The sequence below is a fragment of the Chrysemys picta genome, chromosome 2 (genome assembly GCF_011386835.1).
Source record: "Chrysemys picta bellii isolate R12L10 chromosome 2, ASM1138683v2, whole genome shotgun sequence".
Classification (NCBI taxonomy): domain Eukaryota; kingdom Metazoa; phylum Chordata; order Testudines; family Emydidae; genus Chrysemys; species Chrysemys picta.
The window spans coordinates 118,086,390-118,103,935 of NC_088792.1; the positions used below are offsets into that span (position 1 = coordinate 118,086,390).

Genomic DNA, 17,546 nt, shown 5'->3' on the forward strand with positions numbered 1-17,546 from the left:
CAGCCAGGGCAGAGCGCTGGGAACTGCATGGGGGACCTGGCCTGGGGGTGGAGGGTTGGCGGGGCCACGCTAAGCTGTTTGAGGAGGCCTCCCCCTGCCTACCATACACACCACCCATGCCCTCTAGACACCAGTCACACTCTAAAATACCTAGTTATTTTTACCTTAATTAAGTTGACACATTACCCCATTTAAAGTAAATTAGCTTCTTTTTTATTGTTGTACTGTTGTGAAGCCTGTTGTGCCAGTTCACATATGGTGTAGTATTTTGTTTGTAACAACTTAGTGTATCAGAAATGGTCTGTTATTACTAAACTAAATTGGCATGTAAACCCACATGGTGGTTTTTGACCTGCTTGGTTTCTGTGGAAGATAAATAACCCCTGACCATAAGCCGGAATCTTGCTAAGAAAAAAAGTTGCCTTATTCCTTATAAGGCATGGGCAGGCTCATGAAAGGGTGTAGTTACACTTCAGTGTGCTGTGAGCTCACTCCAGCACTGTCAGCTCTGCAGACAGTCTCTGCAGGCTTGGCTCTCTACAAGAAAATTACAGTCAGCTCAAAACACATCTTAATTCTTATAGGAGTAACTAAGTCAACAGAAGCAGCTTCAGGTAACAATCAAGAACGAGGTCATGGGAAAGTCAGGTTGGTGAATATTTATACAGAGCTTGTTGTGAATACTTAATCTGTAGATTATGTAAACAAAGCTTGTATGCAAAAATCCTTCCCGATGGTTTAAGAATTGCAAAAATGGTAGTGGCTTTGTCTTGTAGGAGCTGATTGCTTTTATGCATACAGTAATCCAGGAGGAGTTTCTTTGTTTTGTGACAAAGGAATGTTTTCATTAGATTTTAAAATACTGTATAGAATTTATAAGATAAAACCAGTTACCTTATTATATATGGTGACTTTAATATTTAAGGTAGCTTTGTTTTGATGTATGCAGTTAGACTAGCTACACAGTACTTGAAGCACGATATTTATAATTATAAGCACCTTAGTTGTGAAACTGCAGTTGGTGAGTGGCTCCGTAAGCATAACTGAGGCAAATCATGTAGTTATAAATATGCTTATTGCATTAAGTTAAGTACTTCTTGCCTAGATGACCATATTCAGGAAACTGTTAGGATCAGCCTTTAGCTACAATTCAGCAGAATATAGTCTCTGGCTTTGCGGGGTTCATAGGTTTCACAGCTGTGTATCCTCCTCCCTGTTGTGAGGATGAAATCTATCCCCTCTGCCTGCCATAAATTGTTGCATTAGACATTCCACAGCTGTCATCCTCTGCATGGCCAAATTCTGTCAATATGATTCTGATATCTCTTATGCTGGTGTAGATCAGAACAAATTCCACTGAAGTCACTGGAAATACACTAGTTTTACACCAGTGTGCGTGAGATCAGAACTGGGCCTAGGCCCATCATGGTGTCTTTATATTAGTTATCAGATTTATGGAGCCAATGGAGATTTGCTTATTATGATCAGTCGAGTCTATTAATGAGGGGATATGAGTTTTACCTGGTTGATTTTATATCTGTTAGTCTGAAGAATTTGAAAGGGCTCATGCCCCAAAGATACTAAACTCTCTCACTGAAATTCTCAGAGAAGGGGAAGAAGGGCATTATGCAATTTAAAGATTAATGCTCTGCCTACACACACAGTTGACAGGACCTGGGAACCAAACATAGCAGAAGAGGAGTTCTGACTCCAGTAAAATAGTTTTTAGATGATGGAACAGAAGTTCCTTCTAATACAAATAAGTAACTTGAAAAAAAATAGTCTGAGCATAGGCCAGGCCAGGCCAGGCCTCAATCATTCTGTCCCCTGGCAGACACACACGAGAAGTTACTCCAACACTAGAACACTTGTAACTCTCTTGCTCACATGGGGATATTGACTGTTCTGAGAAAAATGGGGGAGCTTATTTACATATTCCCACTGCTCGCTGCTGTGAAGCTGAATCATTTCTTTTGGCAGCAAACAATGGATGGTCATCAATAAATGACATATATAGGGCTAGAAACTAGAACAGAGGACTTTCAGTTCTTAAAAGTGCAAGCCTCTCCCAGTTAAGCTCAAGAAACATCTTCATTAGCTGTCAGTTATGGTGGGGCTTTTTGACCTTCCTGTTTATTGGGAGTTGAATTGGGCCTTTACTCCTTGGAAGACCATACACCAGATGCCATATTGTCAAAATCACTCAGCACTCATAATTAGGATTAGATTTTCAAACAGTTTATCATGTTGAGTGCTGAGGTCTTTAGAAAATCTGGTCATAAAAGGTGAGACAATTGCAAAAACCTGAGCAGGACTTAATCCATCCAGTAGAGGGAGGTAGGATACATACATTCTATGTCAGATGTTACAGGCTAGAATGTGAGTGCTCTTTGTAGTCACATGGCTCTGAAGGCTACAGATGTTTTCAAATGGATTAGGTCCTTAGTAAATATGTTTGTGATTTAAATTCCTATCCTGTTTCAGCACTTCCAAATTTAACTACCGTATATTCCGGCGTATAAGACGACTGGGCGTATAAGACGACCCCCCAGCCAACAGGGTGTAAGAGACAAGTTTTGGCGCATACGCAGGGCGCTTCTTTAGCTCTGGGTTTATTCCCAGAATCATTTATTCCCGGCCCTGGCTGCGCGCTCTCATCCATTAAAAGGCGGGATTCCCGCCTCTCTGCTCTCATTTAGCGCAGCGCTTCCCTGGGGCCACCCTGCTGCACTTCCCATAAGACTCCCAGCCCTGTGCTTCCGCAGAGCTGTAACAGTCGGCTCCAAATCAAGCCAGTCCGCCCCTTGGTTACCTACAAGCAGAGCCAGCCGCTCGGGCTGCCCTGCCCAGGACGTGCACCAGAAGAGGCGCGCTGGCTACTTAGGAGCCCTGGAAGCGAGCGGGCTGCGCTGCACAAGCTCTGGCCATGGGCTTGGACTTCAGTAACGTGCCCGGCTAATTCCCCCCCGCCCCGCACTTCGCCGCAGGGTCGGTGCCGTGCCAGCCTGCACATTACACACAGACTAGAGCAGCCCCTCCCCCATGGTGCGGTGTCCGGTGCGATTGGGCACGTGGCAGTGCCCTCCCTCCCCCCACATGTGGGGCTGGTTCGCAGCCCTCTGGGCCCCGCGGGCTGGGGCTGCAGGGGACCCGGCTTGCCTGGCTTCCCGCACAACACGGCGTCCGGCGCACTGGCTCGGCAGCTGATAGGGCTCAGCGCTGTCTCTGGAGCCGGGACTGTGTTCGCTCAGCGTGGTCTTAATCAGCTGAGCCTCGATGGTCCCCGGCTCGCTCACTCTCTCTGTCCGGGAGCCGTCACCCCTTGGGGCAAGATGCCCTCCCGCCCCCCGCTGTTCGCCCCGATCCGCCCCTGGCCTGCTCCCGTGCGGATCGTGGCTCCCTTTCCCCGTAGGGATCCCCCCGCCCGGGCACTCCGCGGCAGCCGCAGCTGGTTCCCACGCTCCTGTCAGGGCGGGAGGGAGCGGAGGCAGCCGCAGCAGCCCGGGAGACATATGTGGTGCCGCAGATTCAGCTCGGAGGTTTCAGCACCCGGCGTATAAGACGACCCCCGATTTCGGAGAAGATTTTCCTGGGTTAAAATGTCGTCTTATACGCCGGAAAATACGGTATATAATTTTTAGGTTGGAATAACCCTTTTATGCTAGTAGAATAAAAAGGACAATTGTCAGATAAATTAACAACCCAGTGTTACACCAATAAAGATTATGTTTAATTGGGCAAAAGTGGTGGAAATCAAAATAGGTGCAATCCAATTAGAATTTGATTAAAATCTGTTTATCTTGGCATGGACATGGTCCATGTTTGAATACTGGTAATTCTGTGGATGATGAGATTAATCTCTGTAATAAATAACAGATTATGTTTCCCTGACACTTACTGAGCGTCAGTCAGTTGTGGTTTTTATTCTGAAATTACTTCCAGTCTCTTACTGGTTTTTGTTAGTTTGCCAATCTTGATAGTTTTTGTGGGTGTAATTTTTAGACAATCATTATACAAATACATCCCAGAAGTGGATTTTCTTTGGTTACTTAATAGGTGGTACTCCTCCTTTTGAATCAACACTGGGTGACCCAGCGTGCTATCAGTGGGCAGTGTATGTTGCTGGGGGTACATTCAGATATGATCTATAACTGAGGTCCTCATAGATGCCGCTACAACCCCTGGCTTGAAGTGGTTTCTATCACATACAGGGTTTACAGTTTGGTTCAATGACTCTCAGTACCCCACTATACAAATTGTTCCAGCATCACGGGAGATCCTGACCATCTATTATTAAAAATCTTCCAGGCATACAATAAGAGTAGAGGTGTTGACCCCTATGTTCTGCCCTGTTCCCTCTTAGACAATTACATTCACTGACTAATTTCTCTGTGCAATTTCAATTTGATGTAGTATTCTTCATTTCCTGTCCTGAACCATTCTGTGGTCTTTTCTCTTTAAATAACCGTGTGTTCCATACAGAGGTGGCTGCATTTCGATGATAGGTGAACTGATTCCTAGTATATATCTGATGTTGTGAAGCTTAATTAATATTTGTAAAGCTTTTTAGGTAAATATCCAACTCCTGTACAAATGTAATGTGCTCCACAAATGGCATTGCTCATCCCAAATACCAAATCATTCAATTAATGCTACCTCCTCACCAGCTACAAACTAAATCAGTTTGAGTTCCCTATAACAAGTCAATGCTAAACAGCCCTTACCTTCTCAACAAATTGATTTGTGCTGGCCCTACACATACAACCTTCTGGTGGGAGGATAGGGCAGGAGGCTTCCATCCATCCCCCTACTCAGCCCTTGATGGGGCAGTATTGGCAGGAGGCCCCCATACAAGCAGAGCTTTCTGCTCCAGGAGCTACATAGAACCAGACCATTTTTTTTCCCCAATGAAGAGTAAATTTACCAAAAAATGCATTTTTGGAGGCACCCAAACTGTTTATGAATTCAGGTCAAATGTGGCAAACAGTTTGACCTGGAAAAAAAAGCCAGAAAACAAAAATTGTGAAAACATTGAAATGTTTTGAATCGACATTTCAGGAAGGAAATGAAGATTTGATTTGACAGTTTGTTTTGGAAATGCCAATTCAAATTGACATTCCGAATGTTCCATTTCAACCCAAATGACTTTTTTTGTTTTGAGAAAAAACAAATGAGTTGTTTCTGTTTGAAATGAACATTTTTTTTCCAGTTTGCCCATGGAACCAAAAAAAAAAAAAAAAAAAAAAATCAGTGATTCACTCAGTTCAGAGTCACAGGCTGGCCAAAGAACCTTACTCCTAACAGCAGCAGCTGTGCCCCTCCTACCGAGCACCTCATCTCAGTGGTTCTCAAAGTTTTGTACTGGTGACCCCTTTCACATAGCAAGCCTCTGAGTGCAGCCCCCTTATAAATCAAACACACTTTTAAAATATATTTAACACCATTATAAATGCTAGAGGCAAAGCTGGGTTTGAGGTGGCGGCTGACAGCTCAGGACCCCCCCCCCATGTGATAACCTCGCAACCCCCAGTTTGAGCACCCCTGTCTTATCTGCAATGCCAGCCATGTTCCCCCTTTACAGAGGTAGTTGCGCTCGCCCTGCTCCCAAACAGTGGTGTGGGCGATAGAGCCATCTGTCTGAGCCTGCCGACACATGTCACTGCATGGGGTTATGTTTAGAAGATTTTGTTTGAAACTTTAAGGGCATTTAAAAAAATGTAAGCTGAGGTTCTGCAGAAATTGATGCAAAGATTGCTATTTGCTGTGGGTGAGTGGATTTTTCAAGCCCTAGTAGCGATATTTCTAAATTCCTAGCCTAGCAGTCAGACCGCCTTCTCGCTTAGTAATTTTAGAACATTAAACATGATAGCAATATTCCCCTGTCAGGACTAGAACATCCCCTCCCATGAAAATGATACACTGGTCGGGAAACTCCCCAAATTTTGCCTACATTTTCAGGAAATCATTCCTTTTGGGACAATATTTGGGGCAGTCTTTCAACTCCATGAATCCTGGGGATCTGAAAGGAAAAGACTCTCTCAGTGCTTCTTGACAAGAAATGACCACACCAGGGGCAGGCAATTCTATGCTGCTCTGCAAGATTCCTAATGGCTGAATCCCCTGCAGCTGTGCACTTGCAGCTGTGCAGGGACTCTGCAGCATTAACTCCCAATAACTCCCACTTGGATGTCTGTAGGGCCATCTGGTAATGATGTTTCAGAGAGCAACTGGTTGCCAGCCCCACCCCTAGGCTCTGAGGAGCCTGATCCTTGCTGAGAACCCATAAATAAGCTTCTAACGGTCCCCACTGAATAGGGTGACCAGATGTCCTGATTTTATAGGTGCTTATTACCCGCAACACTCTGTCCCAAGTTTTCATACTTGCTATCTGGTCACCCTACCACTGAAGGGGTGGAAGAATGTTGCAAAAATAGCACTTCCCTTCTCTCCCTCCCCCTACCCACTTTCCAGGCTCTGAGAAAGGCTTTTTTAATTTGAGTGTTCTCTACTCCTGAGCAGAGGGGATGGCCCGGAGATCTGTCACTAACTGTTCTTTGAAGGAATCTTGTTAATGTGGTATAAAATAACATCACATTGGGGGAGATTCAATAAGGAGTGACTCAGTAGATATTGTATATCAGTGGTTTTCAAACTTTTTTCTGGCAACCCAGTTGAAGAAAATTGTTGATGCCCATGACCCAACGGAGGGGTTTGGAGTGTGGGAGGGGCTCTAGGCTGAGGCAGGGGGTTGGGGCTCTGGGCTGAGGGTGCAGGCTCTGGGGTGGGGCTGGGGATGAGGGGCTTGGGGTGCAGGAAGGGGTTCTAGGTTGGGGGGGCTCAGGGCTCAGGCAGGGGATTAGGGCACGGGCTTACCTCGGGCCAGGGCTGGATTAATCTTTTGTGGGCCCGGCGCCAAACATATTTGTGGGCCCCCATGGAGGCAATGGTACATGGCACAGGGAGGTCAGTCCTCAGAGCAAGGGGCCAGCCAGAAGCAATGGGGCATAGCGTGGCAGGGGTGGCCCCACTCCGCCCAGCCCAGTGCAAGGCCACTATTTACAAACCGGCAGTTGCCAGACACACAGTGGCCCACCTGGCCCTGTGCTGCCAGTATGCCCCTTCTCCTCAGGGGCAAGCCCATGCCATGCCACACAGCACCCCCCCGCCCAACACCCTGCCCGACTCCCTATGGCCAGAGCCCCCTGGACCCATTATGTCCAGCGCCCCTGTCATAACTATAAAGGGAAGGGTAATAGCTGTCCTGTGTACAGTACTATAAAACCCCTCCTGGCCAGAGACTCCAAAATCCTTTTCCCTGTAAAGGGTTAAAAAGCTCAGGTAACCTGGCTGGCATCTGACCTAAAGGACCAATAAGGGGACAAGATACTTTCAAATCTTGGGGGGGGGGGAAGGCTGTTTGTGTTCTTTGTTTGGGAGTGTGTTCGTTCTCGGGACTGAGAGGGACCAGACATCAATACAGGTTCTCCACATCTTTCTAAACAAGTCTCTCCTATTTCAAACTTGTAAGTAAATAGCCAGGCAAGGCGTGTTAGTTTTCCTTTGTTTTTCTCAACTTGTAAATGTACCTTTTACCAGAGTGTTTATCTTTGTTTGCTGTACTTTGAACCTAAGACTAGAGGGGAGTCCTCTGAGCTCTTTAAGTTTGATTATCCTGTAAGGTTAATTTCCATACTGATTTTACAGAGATGATTTTTACCTTTTTCTTTAATTAAAAGCCTTCTTTTTAAGAACCTGATTGATTTTTCCTTGTTTTAGATCCAAAGGGGTTTTGGATCTTGATTCACCAGGAGTTGGTGGGAGGAAGGAGGGGGGATGGTTAATTTCTCCCTGTTGTAGATCCCAGGGGGGGTTGGAACTGATTCACCAGGAGTTGGTGGGAGGAAGGAGGGGAATGGTTAATTTCCCCTTGTTTTAAATCCAAGGGGTTTGGATTTGTTTTCACCAGGGAATGGGTGAAGGTTTTTCAAGGCTTCCCAGGGAGGGAATCCATTGAAATGGTGGCAGCCGAACCAGAGCTAAGCTGGTAGTTAAGCTTAGAAGTTTTTCATGCAGGCCCCTACATTTGTACCCTAAAGTTCAAAGTGGGGATATAGCCCTGACAGCCCCCCACCCCATAAATGCACAGCGCCCTGCACAACACTACTCCTGCCGAGCGCCCCCCTGCCCACAGCCCCACCACAACTGTCCAGCGCCCCCTCAGAACCCCCACTCCCTAGTGCCTCAACACACACAGATCTTCCCCGCCCCTCACAGCCCATCCCTCCCCCCCCCACACGCATACCCCAGAGACCCACTCCCCCACGCCCTGCCTCCCGGCCACACTCACCTGGTCTGCTGGGAGGCGACTGTGTCTGCCGGGCTGAGATGGCAGCGCAGCCAGGGCTGGTCCCGGGGTGGAGAATCGCTCTGGCCCCTTGGGAGTGACATGATCAGCCAGGGCCTGTCCTGGCAGGGCTCCCTCAAGACGCACTTGCCTGGAGGGGCCCAGCCAAGCCCCCCACACTGTTCTCCCCACCCCCACCTGGCTGAGACTGGCAGGGCTTCTGTACCAGTCCCAGGCAGCTCAGCTCTGGGGTCCCCACAGGTAATGGGAAGCAGAGACTGCCTGGAGCCAGAGGTGTATTGGGGTCCAGCCAGGGGGCAGAGAGGAGCAGGCGGATGGGGCCAGAGGGCCGAGAGAAACCCTCAGCCAGCCGGCAGGCGGGCAGGCCGAGAGGCGCAAGTGGTGGGTGGGGGCAACCAGTGAGATCCCCGGGCGCAGTGCAAGCGGAGCAGGCTGGGGCCCCTTATAAGCAAAGGGCCACTGGCACCATTGTAAACCCGGTGTGATGGGTTAGATTACAGAACCTCCCTTGGGAGCTGCCACCCGATGTGCCAAGACTACTTCTGCTCCTGCTTTCCCTGCCAGCTCGGGACCCCAGCATCCTGTCTTGCTGAGCCAGACACTCCCGTCTGCTCCAACAAAGACCCAGGGTCTGAATTACTTGCCCCAAAGCTGCAGGTTTACCTGAAAGCAGCTAACAGAAGTGTTCCTGTCTTTAACACTCATATGCCCAACTCCCAATGGGGTCTAAACCCAAATAAATCCGTTTTACCCTGTATAAAGCTTATACATAGTAAACTCATAAATTGTTCGCCCTCTATAACACTGATAGAGAGATATGCACAGCTGTTTGCCTCCCCAGGTATTAATACATACTCTGAGTTAATTAATAAATAAAAAGTAATTTTTATTAAATACAGAAAGTAGGATTTAAGTGGTTCCAAGTAGTAACAGACAGAACAAAGTAAGTCATCAAGCAAAATAAAATAAAATGCGCAAATCTATGTCTAATCAAACTGAATACAGATAAGATCCTCACCGGTTCCAGAATGCTCCCTTTTACAGACTAATCTTCTTTTAGCCTGGGTCCAGCAATCACTCACACCCCTTTCACACTGTCCTTTGTTCCAGTTTCTTTCAAGTATCCTGGGGAGTGGAGAGGCTCTCTCTTTAGCTAGCTGAAGACAAAATGGAGGGGTCTCCCAGGGGTTTAAATAGACTTTCTCTTGTGGGTGGAGACCCCCTCCTCACTCCTGCAAAGTCCAGCTCCAAGATGGAGTTTAGGAGTCACCTGGGCAAGTCACATGTCCATGCATGACTCACAGTTTTTACAGGTAGCACCATTGTTTACATGCTACCTTGAATGTCCTCAAATAGACTTCTTATGTGGATTGGAGCATTCCAAGATCCATTGTCCTTTAGGTGTTTCTTGATTAGATACTTAATTTAAACATTCCTTTCTCCAGGAACTGACCAAATGCTCTACTAAGGTTATTTAGAAATCAAGCCAGTTCACTGCCAACATTCATAACGTCGAAAACAAAAATGATACATGCATACAAATAGGATTAATACATTCAGTAGATCATAACCTTTACAGAGATATGTTACATGGCATATGTAGCATAAAACACATTCTAAGCATATTTCCATAAAGCTTTATGTGAGGTACCGTCACACCCAGCACTGCCTCGGGCAGCTCTCGGGCAGTGGCGCAGTGGGGGTGCTAAGGCAGGCTTCCTGCCTGTCCTGGCACTGCGGACCCCGCGGTGCCCCAGAAGGGGCCAGCAGCAGGTCCGGTCTGACCTGCAGTTTGAAAACCACTGTTGTATATCATCTTACATATCCTTCTGTAAATATGAGTCAGAATTCAAAACAAAAGAACTGTATCCGTGAGAAGTGAGTGAGCACTAGGAGTATCCTAGGTTGTACTGCCAGTTGAGCCAGTACAACAAATAAATAACTGATAAGATCCAAAAAGAATACAAATGATTACAAAAGAAAAACAAATCACTTTTAAAAATGTGTTTTAAACACGGTTACAGCTTTAGAAGCAAATGTCATTTTTCTCATTAAGTAATGTGGGATAAATGCAACTTTTGGAAATATTCAAATGTCTTCGATTTCTTTATGCAAAGTGAGATACATCTTAAAGTGAGCTAAAATTCATGTCACTGTTTTGTGAAGCTGTTATACAAAATGTCTTGCAACACTTGTTGCAACTGCCTTGTTCTAGTTCTTAAGGAAAGTATCACAAGTTCACTAGATGCACACAGGCTACCAAAATGATAATTCATTTTCTGTGTTTGTATGTTTTACAGGACCAGAGGGGATAGACAGGAGATGATGAATTAGTCTTTGTTGTTATCAACAAGATGTTCATAGACTATCATAGTTGGAAGGACCTCAGGAGGTCATCTCATCTAACCCCCTGCTCAAAGCAAGACCAATCCACAGACAGATTTTTGCCTCAGATCCCTATACAGCCCCCTCAAGGGCTGAACTCACAACCCTAGGTTTAGCAGGTTAATGCTCAAACCACTGAGCTATCCCTCCTCTCCTGATGTTCAGGAACATTAGGGCAATTGCAGATCTTAGAAATGTTATCTCCTCTTATTGTCTAAGGCCTTGTCTACACTACGAGAGTAGTTCGATTTTACTTGCATCGAATTTTTGTAATCGATATTGCAAAGTCGAACGTGTGTGTCCACACTAAGGACAGTAATTCGACTTTGTGCGTCCACACTAACGGTGATAGCGTCGACATTCGAAGCGGTGCACTGTGGTCAGCTATCCCACAGTTCCCGCAGTCCCCTCTGCCCATTGGAATTCTGGGTGTAGCCGGCAATGCCTTCTGGGTAACAAAATGAGTCGAGGGTGCTTTTGGGAAACTGTCGTCATCCGTCCATCACTCCCGCCCTCCCTCCCTGAAAGCGCCGGCGGGAAAACAGTTCGCGCGCTTTTCCAGTCATTGACAGCGCGGACGCCACTGTACTCCGAGCATGGAGCCCGCTGCGACCATCGCTGCAGTTGTGGCCGCTCTCAACGTCTCGCAGCTTATCATAAAGGTTTCCCTGAGGCAGATGCAGAAAAGTCAGGCAAGGAGGCTACGGCACCGCGGTGATGTCCTGAAGTCTGAGAGTAGCACAGACCTGTCAGAAAGCAGGCGACCCAGCGCCGAGGACATCACAGTGGCAATGGGTCATGTTGATGCCGTGGAACGGCGATTCTGGGCACGGGAGACAAGCACTGAGTGGTGGGACCGCATAGTGCTGCAGGTCTGGGATGAATCCCAGTGGCTGCGAAACTTTCGCATGCGGAAGGGAACTTTCCTGGAACTTTGTGAGTTGCTGTCCCCTGCCCTGAAGCGCAGTGACACCCGGTTGCGAGCTGCACTGAGTGTACAGAAGCGAGTGGCCATAGCCCTGTGGAAGCTTGCAACGCCAGACAGCTACCGGTCAGTCGCGAACCAGTTTGGGGTGGGCAAATCTACCGTGGGGGTTGTTGTGATGCAAGTAGCGAAGGCAATCGTTGATGTACTGCTGCCAAAGGTAGTGACCCTGGGAAACGTGGAGGCGATCATAGATGGCTTCGCAGCGATGGGATTCCCAAACTGCGGTGGGGCCATAGATGGAACTCACATCCCTATCCTGGCACCGGACCACCAGGCCACCCAGTACATTAACCGAAAGGGATACTTTTCCATGGTGCTGCAAGCACTGGTGGACCACAGGGGACGTTTTACCAACATCTACGTGGGATGGCCGGGCAAGGTTCATGACGCTCGTGTTTTCAGGAACTCTGGTCTGTTTAGACGGCTGCAACAAGGTATTTACTTCCCGGACCACAAAATAACTGTTGGGGATGTGGAGATGCCTATAGTCATCCTCGGGGACCCAGCCTACCCGCTAATGCCCTGGCTCATGAAGCCCTATACTGGCGCCCTGGACACTGAAAAAGAACTCTTCAACTACCGGCTGAGCAAGTGCAGAATGGTGGTGGAGTGTGCTTTTGGCCGTCTCAAGGGGAGATGGAGAAGCTTACTGACTCGCTGTGATCTCAGCGAAACCAATATCCCCATTGTTATAGCAGCTTGCTGTGTGCTCCACAATCTCTGTGAGAGCAAGGGGGAGACCTTTATGGCGGGGTGGGAGGTTGAGGAAAATAGCCTGGCTGGTGATTACTCACAGCCAGACAGCCGGGCGATTAGAAGAGACCAGCGGGAAGCGCTGTGCATCCGGGAGGCTTTGAAAGCAAAGTTCCTGAGTGAGCAGGGTAACCTGTGATTTTATAGTTTGTGTACTGAGAAGCTAAACCTGCCCCCGTTTCTTTACCCAGGTAATGTTGACTATCCTATCCAGTTACATACCCCCTTCACCCCCCCTCCAACACACGTGTCGAAATAAAAATAGTTCTACTTTGTTAAAGCACACCGTTTTCTTTAATACTGTTTTAGCGGGAATTTTTTAAAACTGGGACGCAGACTGTGGTGCGGGGCGGGTCTAGTGTTGTGATGCGAATGCAGCTTCTAAACTCAAGGATTGACAGGCTCCGCTGCGGTGGGATGCTTGTTTCAACGGAGCCTGTCACCCCTCCTGATCGGGACTGTGTGTATGGGAGGTCTATTTGACTTTGTGGCAGGGGGAGGACGGTTACAGATCCCATGCTGTGTGGCTCTGTGATCCTGTCTAAGGACCGGCGCTTAAGATCTGTAACTGCCCTCCCCCGCCACAAAGTCACAGAGCAACCCACCCCCCCCAACATTACATCAAAACAACCTCCCAGACTAACCGGGGCAACTAGTCACTGCATCACTGCACTGTGTATATGCCCTGCTGCTGTGCCTGCCCCCGACTATGTACCCTGCCAAAGGAGACTGTCCTGTCCAATTTCCAACCCCCTTTCCCCTCCTCCTCCAAAAGAACATGATTGAAACAGTAGTTAACAGAAACGAATTTTTTATTATCAACTACACATGGCATTGGGAGGTGAAACTTGGACGTGGGCTTGTGTCAGGCGGGAAGGAAAGAACTTTTCAAATTTTGGGAAATGAGAGCCTTCTGCTACTAGAGCTCTCTGCAGGGGTGGAGTGAGAGTTAGCAGGGACTCTGCCGCCTCTCCTTCTTTGCACTTTGGGTGAGGTGGGTATGGGACTTGGTGGCGGGGGAGGGCGGTTAGAGATGGACTGCAGCGGGGCTCTGTCCTCCTGCCTCCGTTCCTGCAGAACATCCACAAGGCGCCGGAGCGTGTCCGTTTGCTCCCTCAGTAGTCCAAGCAGCGTTTGAGTCGCCTGCTGGTCTTCCTGCCGCCACCTCTCCTCCCGATCCATGTTGGCTTGGTGCATTCGGGTCAAGTTCTCCCGCCACTGGGTCTGCTGTGCTGCCTGGGCTTGGGAAGAGGCCATAAGCTCAGAGAACATGTCCTCCCGTGTCCTCTTCTTCCTACGCCTAATCCGCGCTAGCCTCTGGGAGTGTGATTCCAGGCTAGGTTGTGAGACAGTCGCAGACGGGGCTGTGGAAATGGGAAAAAGGGAGTGAATTCCTCTGAAAGATAAATGTAGTTGTGAACAAAGAACATAGTCTTTCTCTGTGAACAAGACCATGCACAGCACCTTTCACATGCGCACTCAGCACAAGGTCGAATTCTCGGCCTTCGCATTCTGTGCCTGGGGTCTTGAACAGCACATTTGAGAAGCGAGGCAGCACAACGGAATTTCTGTTGCAGGCAGACATGGTAAGCCGTACACTTGTGGCAGTTTAAAACTTTTATATTACCACTGGCCTCATTTCACATTTAAATCAATGTCAGTCCCTGCTGCCAGCAATCCGGCAAGCGGGAACTCTGCCCCTGTCCCACCCCCTCGCGGCTGTCCCCGGGAATGATCCCTTTCGGCTGCCCCTCTCCCGCCTCCACCGCGTGGCTGCAAACCAGCGGTGACAGTTCTGTAAAGGAACGGGAAAGCAGTCCCAACACTAACATTCCCCTACCTAATTAAAAGCAGGTCACCATGGCCGACATCACCCTGATGAGGATCTCCGAGAGCGACAAAGAGAGAATGCTCCGGGAAAGCCTCCAAAGACCAGGGCCGTATGCCGCCCTGCTGTGCAGAGCAATGATCCCCGAGTACCTGATAATCTCGTGGCGCGGCAACGTGTCGTACTTCGGAGGACCCAATAAGGCCGCTCTCCCCAAGAACCTCATGCAACGGCTTTCAAGTTACCTCCAGGAGAGCTTCATCGAGATGTCCCAGGAGGATTACTGCTCTATCCCCGCACATATAGACCGCATTTTACTGTAGCTGCAGTAGCAGGGAATACACAGTAGAGCGGCTTGTGCAGGACAATCACTGAAAACCGGACATTGCTAGATTTCTTTTCAAAACTTGCACTGCCCCTTACTAAACCGTTAAGCGCCTAGGGCACACTAATCATGAACAACCCATTCTTTTAATTGTTAATATTCCTGTTTTGTTAAAAATAAATGTTTAGATGTTTACAACACTTACTGGCTGATCCTTCACCAGATTCTGTGTCCGGGGTAATGGCTGGGGACGCTTCGTAGGGGATCTCTGTAAGGGTGATGAAGAGATCCTGGCTGTCGGGGAAATCAGCGTTGTGAGATCTGCCAACTGCCTCGCCCTCCTCATCTCCTTCCTCATCTTCCCCGTCCCCTAACATGTCTGAGGAACCGGCCGTGGACAGTATCCCATCCTCAGAGTCCACGGTCACTGGTGGGGTAGTGGTGGCGGCAGCACCGAGGATGGAATGCAGTGCCTCGTAGAAACGGGATGTCTGGGGATGGGATCCGGAGCATCCGTTTGCCTCTTTGGTCTTCTGGTAGCCTTGTCTCAGCTCCTTGATTTTCACGCGGCACTGCGTTGCATCCCGGCTGTATCCTCTCTCTGCCATGTCTTTAGAGATCTTCTCGTAGATCTTTGCATTCCTTCTTTTGGATCGCAGCTCGGAAAGCACGGACTCATCGCCCCACACAGCGATGAGATCCAAGACTTCACGATCAGTCCATGCTGGGGCTCTCTTTCTATTCCCAGACTGCATGGCCATCACTGCTGGAGAGCTCTGCATCGTTGCCAGTGCTGCTGTGCTCGCCACGATGTCCAGACAGGAAATGAGATTCAAACTGGCCAGACAGGAAAAGGAATTCAAATTCAAATTTTCCCGGGGCTTTTCCTGTGTGGCTGGTCAGAGCATCCGAGCTCGCACTGCTGTCCAGAGCGTCAACAGAGTGGTGCACTGTGGGATAGCTCCCGGAGCTATTAGCGTCGATTTCCATCCACACCTAGCCTAATTCGACATGGCCATGTCGAATTTAGCGCTACTCCCCTCGTCGGGGAGGAGTACAGAAGTCGAATTAAAGAGACCTCTATGTCGAACTAAATAGCATCGCAGTGTGGACGGGTGCAGGGTTAATTCGATTTAACGGCGCTAACTTCGACATAAACGCCTAGTGTAGACCAGGCCTAAGGATCTTTCTATACAAGGAATAGACTAAAAAAAGTGCTTTTTAAAATCAAGCTACTTAACCCAGTTAAAAACACACACATGTGCTTTTAGTCTGTTCCTTGTGTGGAAAAGCCCTAAATCAAACAAAGGATTAGAGATGCTATATTTAAAAAAAAAATCAAAATGCAGTATTCCTAACCAGCAGAAAATGCTTTAAGCCAAAACCTGTCTTGCATTCCATGTAACCCTGCTGAAGTCAAAGGAGCTGCATGGTGTGTAAGAGAGTGCAGAATTTGGCTCTAATTTTGCACAGCACTTGTCCTTTAAACATGAGACTCACCAATGTTGCAGTAGATTGTGGCATATCTCTAATTCTTCTTGTTTATTGAAGGTTAAGTGCAGCCCACCCATGCTCAAAACTGATAAATGCTCAGAGCAAACATATCCGAGCAATTTAAAAGAGAAAGACAGACTGTACTTGTCTGCAGTTCTATCTCAAGGTTCTTCATAAAGTAGAACTTCAAAACATGCTCTCTTTGTTGCTTTCTCTTAATCCAAAGGGAAACTGTTGGGTTTTTTCAACAAGTTAATAAGGCACCACGAAAAATTTTCCTTTACTAAAATTAGGTGAAAGTTATTCATCCAAGAAATGAGTCTTCTGGCAGTGTTGCCGAGTGGACAGAGCACTGGACTAGGATTGAGACCTGGGTTCTATTCCCAACTGTACTACTGGTTTGCTGGGTGACCTTATGCAGGTCACTTCAACACTGTGCTTTAGTTTGCCCATCTGTACAATGGAGGTAATGAAATTTATCTCTTTGTAAATTGTTTTGAGATCTAGTAATGAAAAACGCTATATGAACATGAGGTATTATTATTATTATTTATTAACACAGTGGTAGTTTCTGCCTTTGCTTGTGTGCGTTTGACTTGGACATAATCACTGCTTCATATACACTGGAGAATCAGAAATTTGGGTGGGGGAGAGTGTGCTATTTTGTACATGTGCAATGCAGACCTAAGAGTGTGCCCACCTTCAGGAAGGTCATCATAGCAGTAGAGGTAGCATTTGGTGCAAAAACTGTGACAGGCCCGTATGATCCAGCCTTTAGGGCTCTATTGTGTCTCCAGAGTGTTCTGTGTTATCTTACCCCAGAGTGAGGTAAGTCACATAAGTGCTAGCAGTGGGACTGAAGGAGTATTTCATAGTTCTAGGTTCATAGTGCAGCAGAAATCCAGGGATGTGAGTGGGCAAGGTAGAAATTCCAACTCCTTTTGAAGATTCATCCCATGGTGCTCCCCCTTTGAGTTTCCTTTCCCCACTCTCCTCCCCAAGGGAAGGGCCAGATGTCATGTAGCTGCTCCCCTAAAGAAATATGAAGGTGAGAGAGGGGGCCAAAGGCTGCTGTTCTCCCCCAAACCCTCAGAAGATCGAAATAAGGAAGGAGCAGGCTGAGTCATTTGGAGGAAGAGGTTTTGGGCCTGCCTGAGACCAACACAACTATCTAAGGTTCACTGACAAGGAACCAGAACGAGTTTTAGATTTCCATAGCAACCATGTGATTTTCATGTGGTCTCAGGTATCAGTGGGACCGGTTCACACAGTCATGTGTACTGTGCAAATAAATTATGGTATGATAAGGTAACTTGGCAGATAACCTGTGCTATCGCTCTGGAGTCTTACGCAGATGTTACTGTGATGGAGGGTTCACAAACCATTTTATAATTAGAAAAAAGCTCTT

The 17,546-nt window shown here is 47.8% G+C and overlaps 2 protein-coding genes across 2 annotated transcripts in view; one reads left to right on the forward strand and one right to left on the reverse strand.

Annotated features, from left to right (window-relative positions):
• The first annotated feature begins 312 nt into the window (after positions 1 to 312).
• GLIPR2 (GLI pathogenesis related 2) overlaps positions 313 to 17,546 on the forward strand; it is a 52,959-nt gene continuing 35,725 nt past the window's right edge. Inside the window, exon 1 of the mRNA XM_065584105.1 lies at positions 313 to 648. Within this exon, the coding sequence (XP_065440177.1) occupies positions 636 to 648 (13 nt within the window). The 5' untranslated portion in view covers positions 313 to 635. The remainder of the gene's footprint in view (positions 649 to 17,546) is intronic.
• Positions 13,289 to 15,781, reverse strand: LOC135981460 (uncharacterized). The gene is made up of 2 exons (XM_065584104.1): positions 14,850 to 15,781; positions 13,289 to 13,855 (listed from the first exon to the last, which is right to left on the reverse strand). The coding sequence occupies exons 1-2, from the start codon at positions 15,424 to 15,426 to the stop codon at positions 13,380 to 13,382; spliced, it is 1,053 nt and encodes a 350-aa protein (XP_065440176.1). The 5' UTR covers positions 15,427 to 15,781; the 3' UTR covers positions 13,289 to 13,379.

Bases quoted from the DNA above. Each gene is read 5' to 3' on its own strand.
- LOC135981460 (XM_065584104.1), bottom strand. From the start codon at position 15,426: ATGCAGAGCTCTCCAGCAGTGATGGCCATGCAGTCTGGGAATAGAAAG. The intron at 13,856-14,849 runs GTAAGTGTTGTA...CCATTTCCACAG, and splicing joins ATCTGGTGAAGGATCAGCCA to CCCCGTCTGCGACTGTCTCA.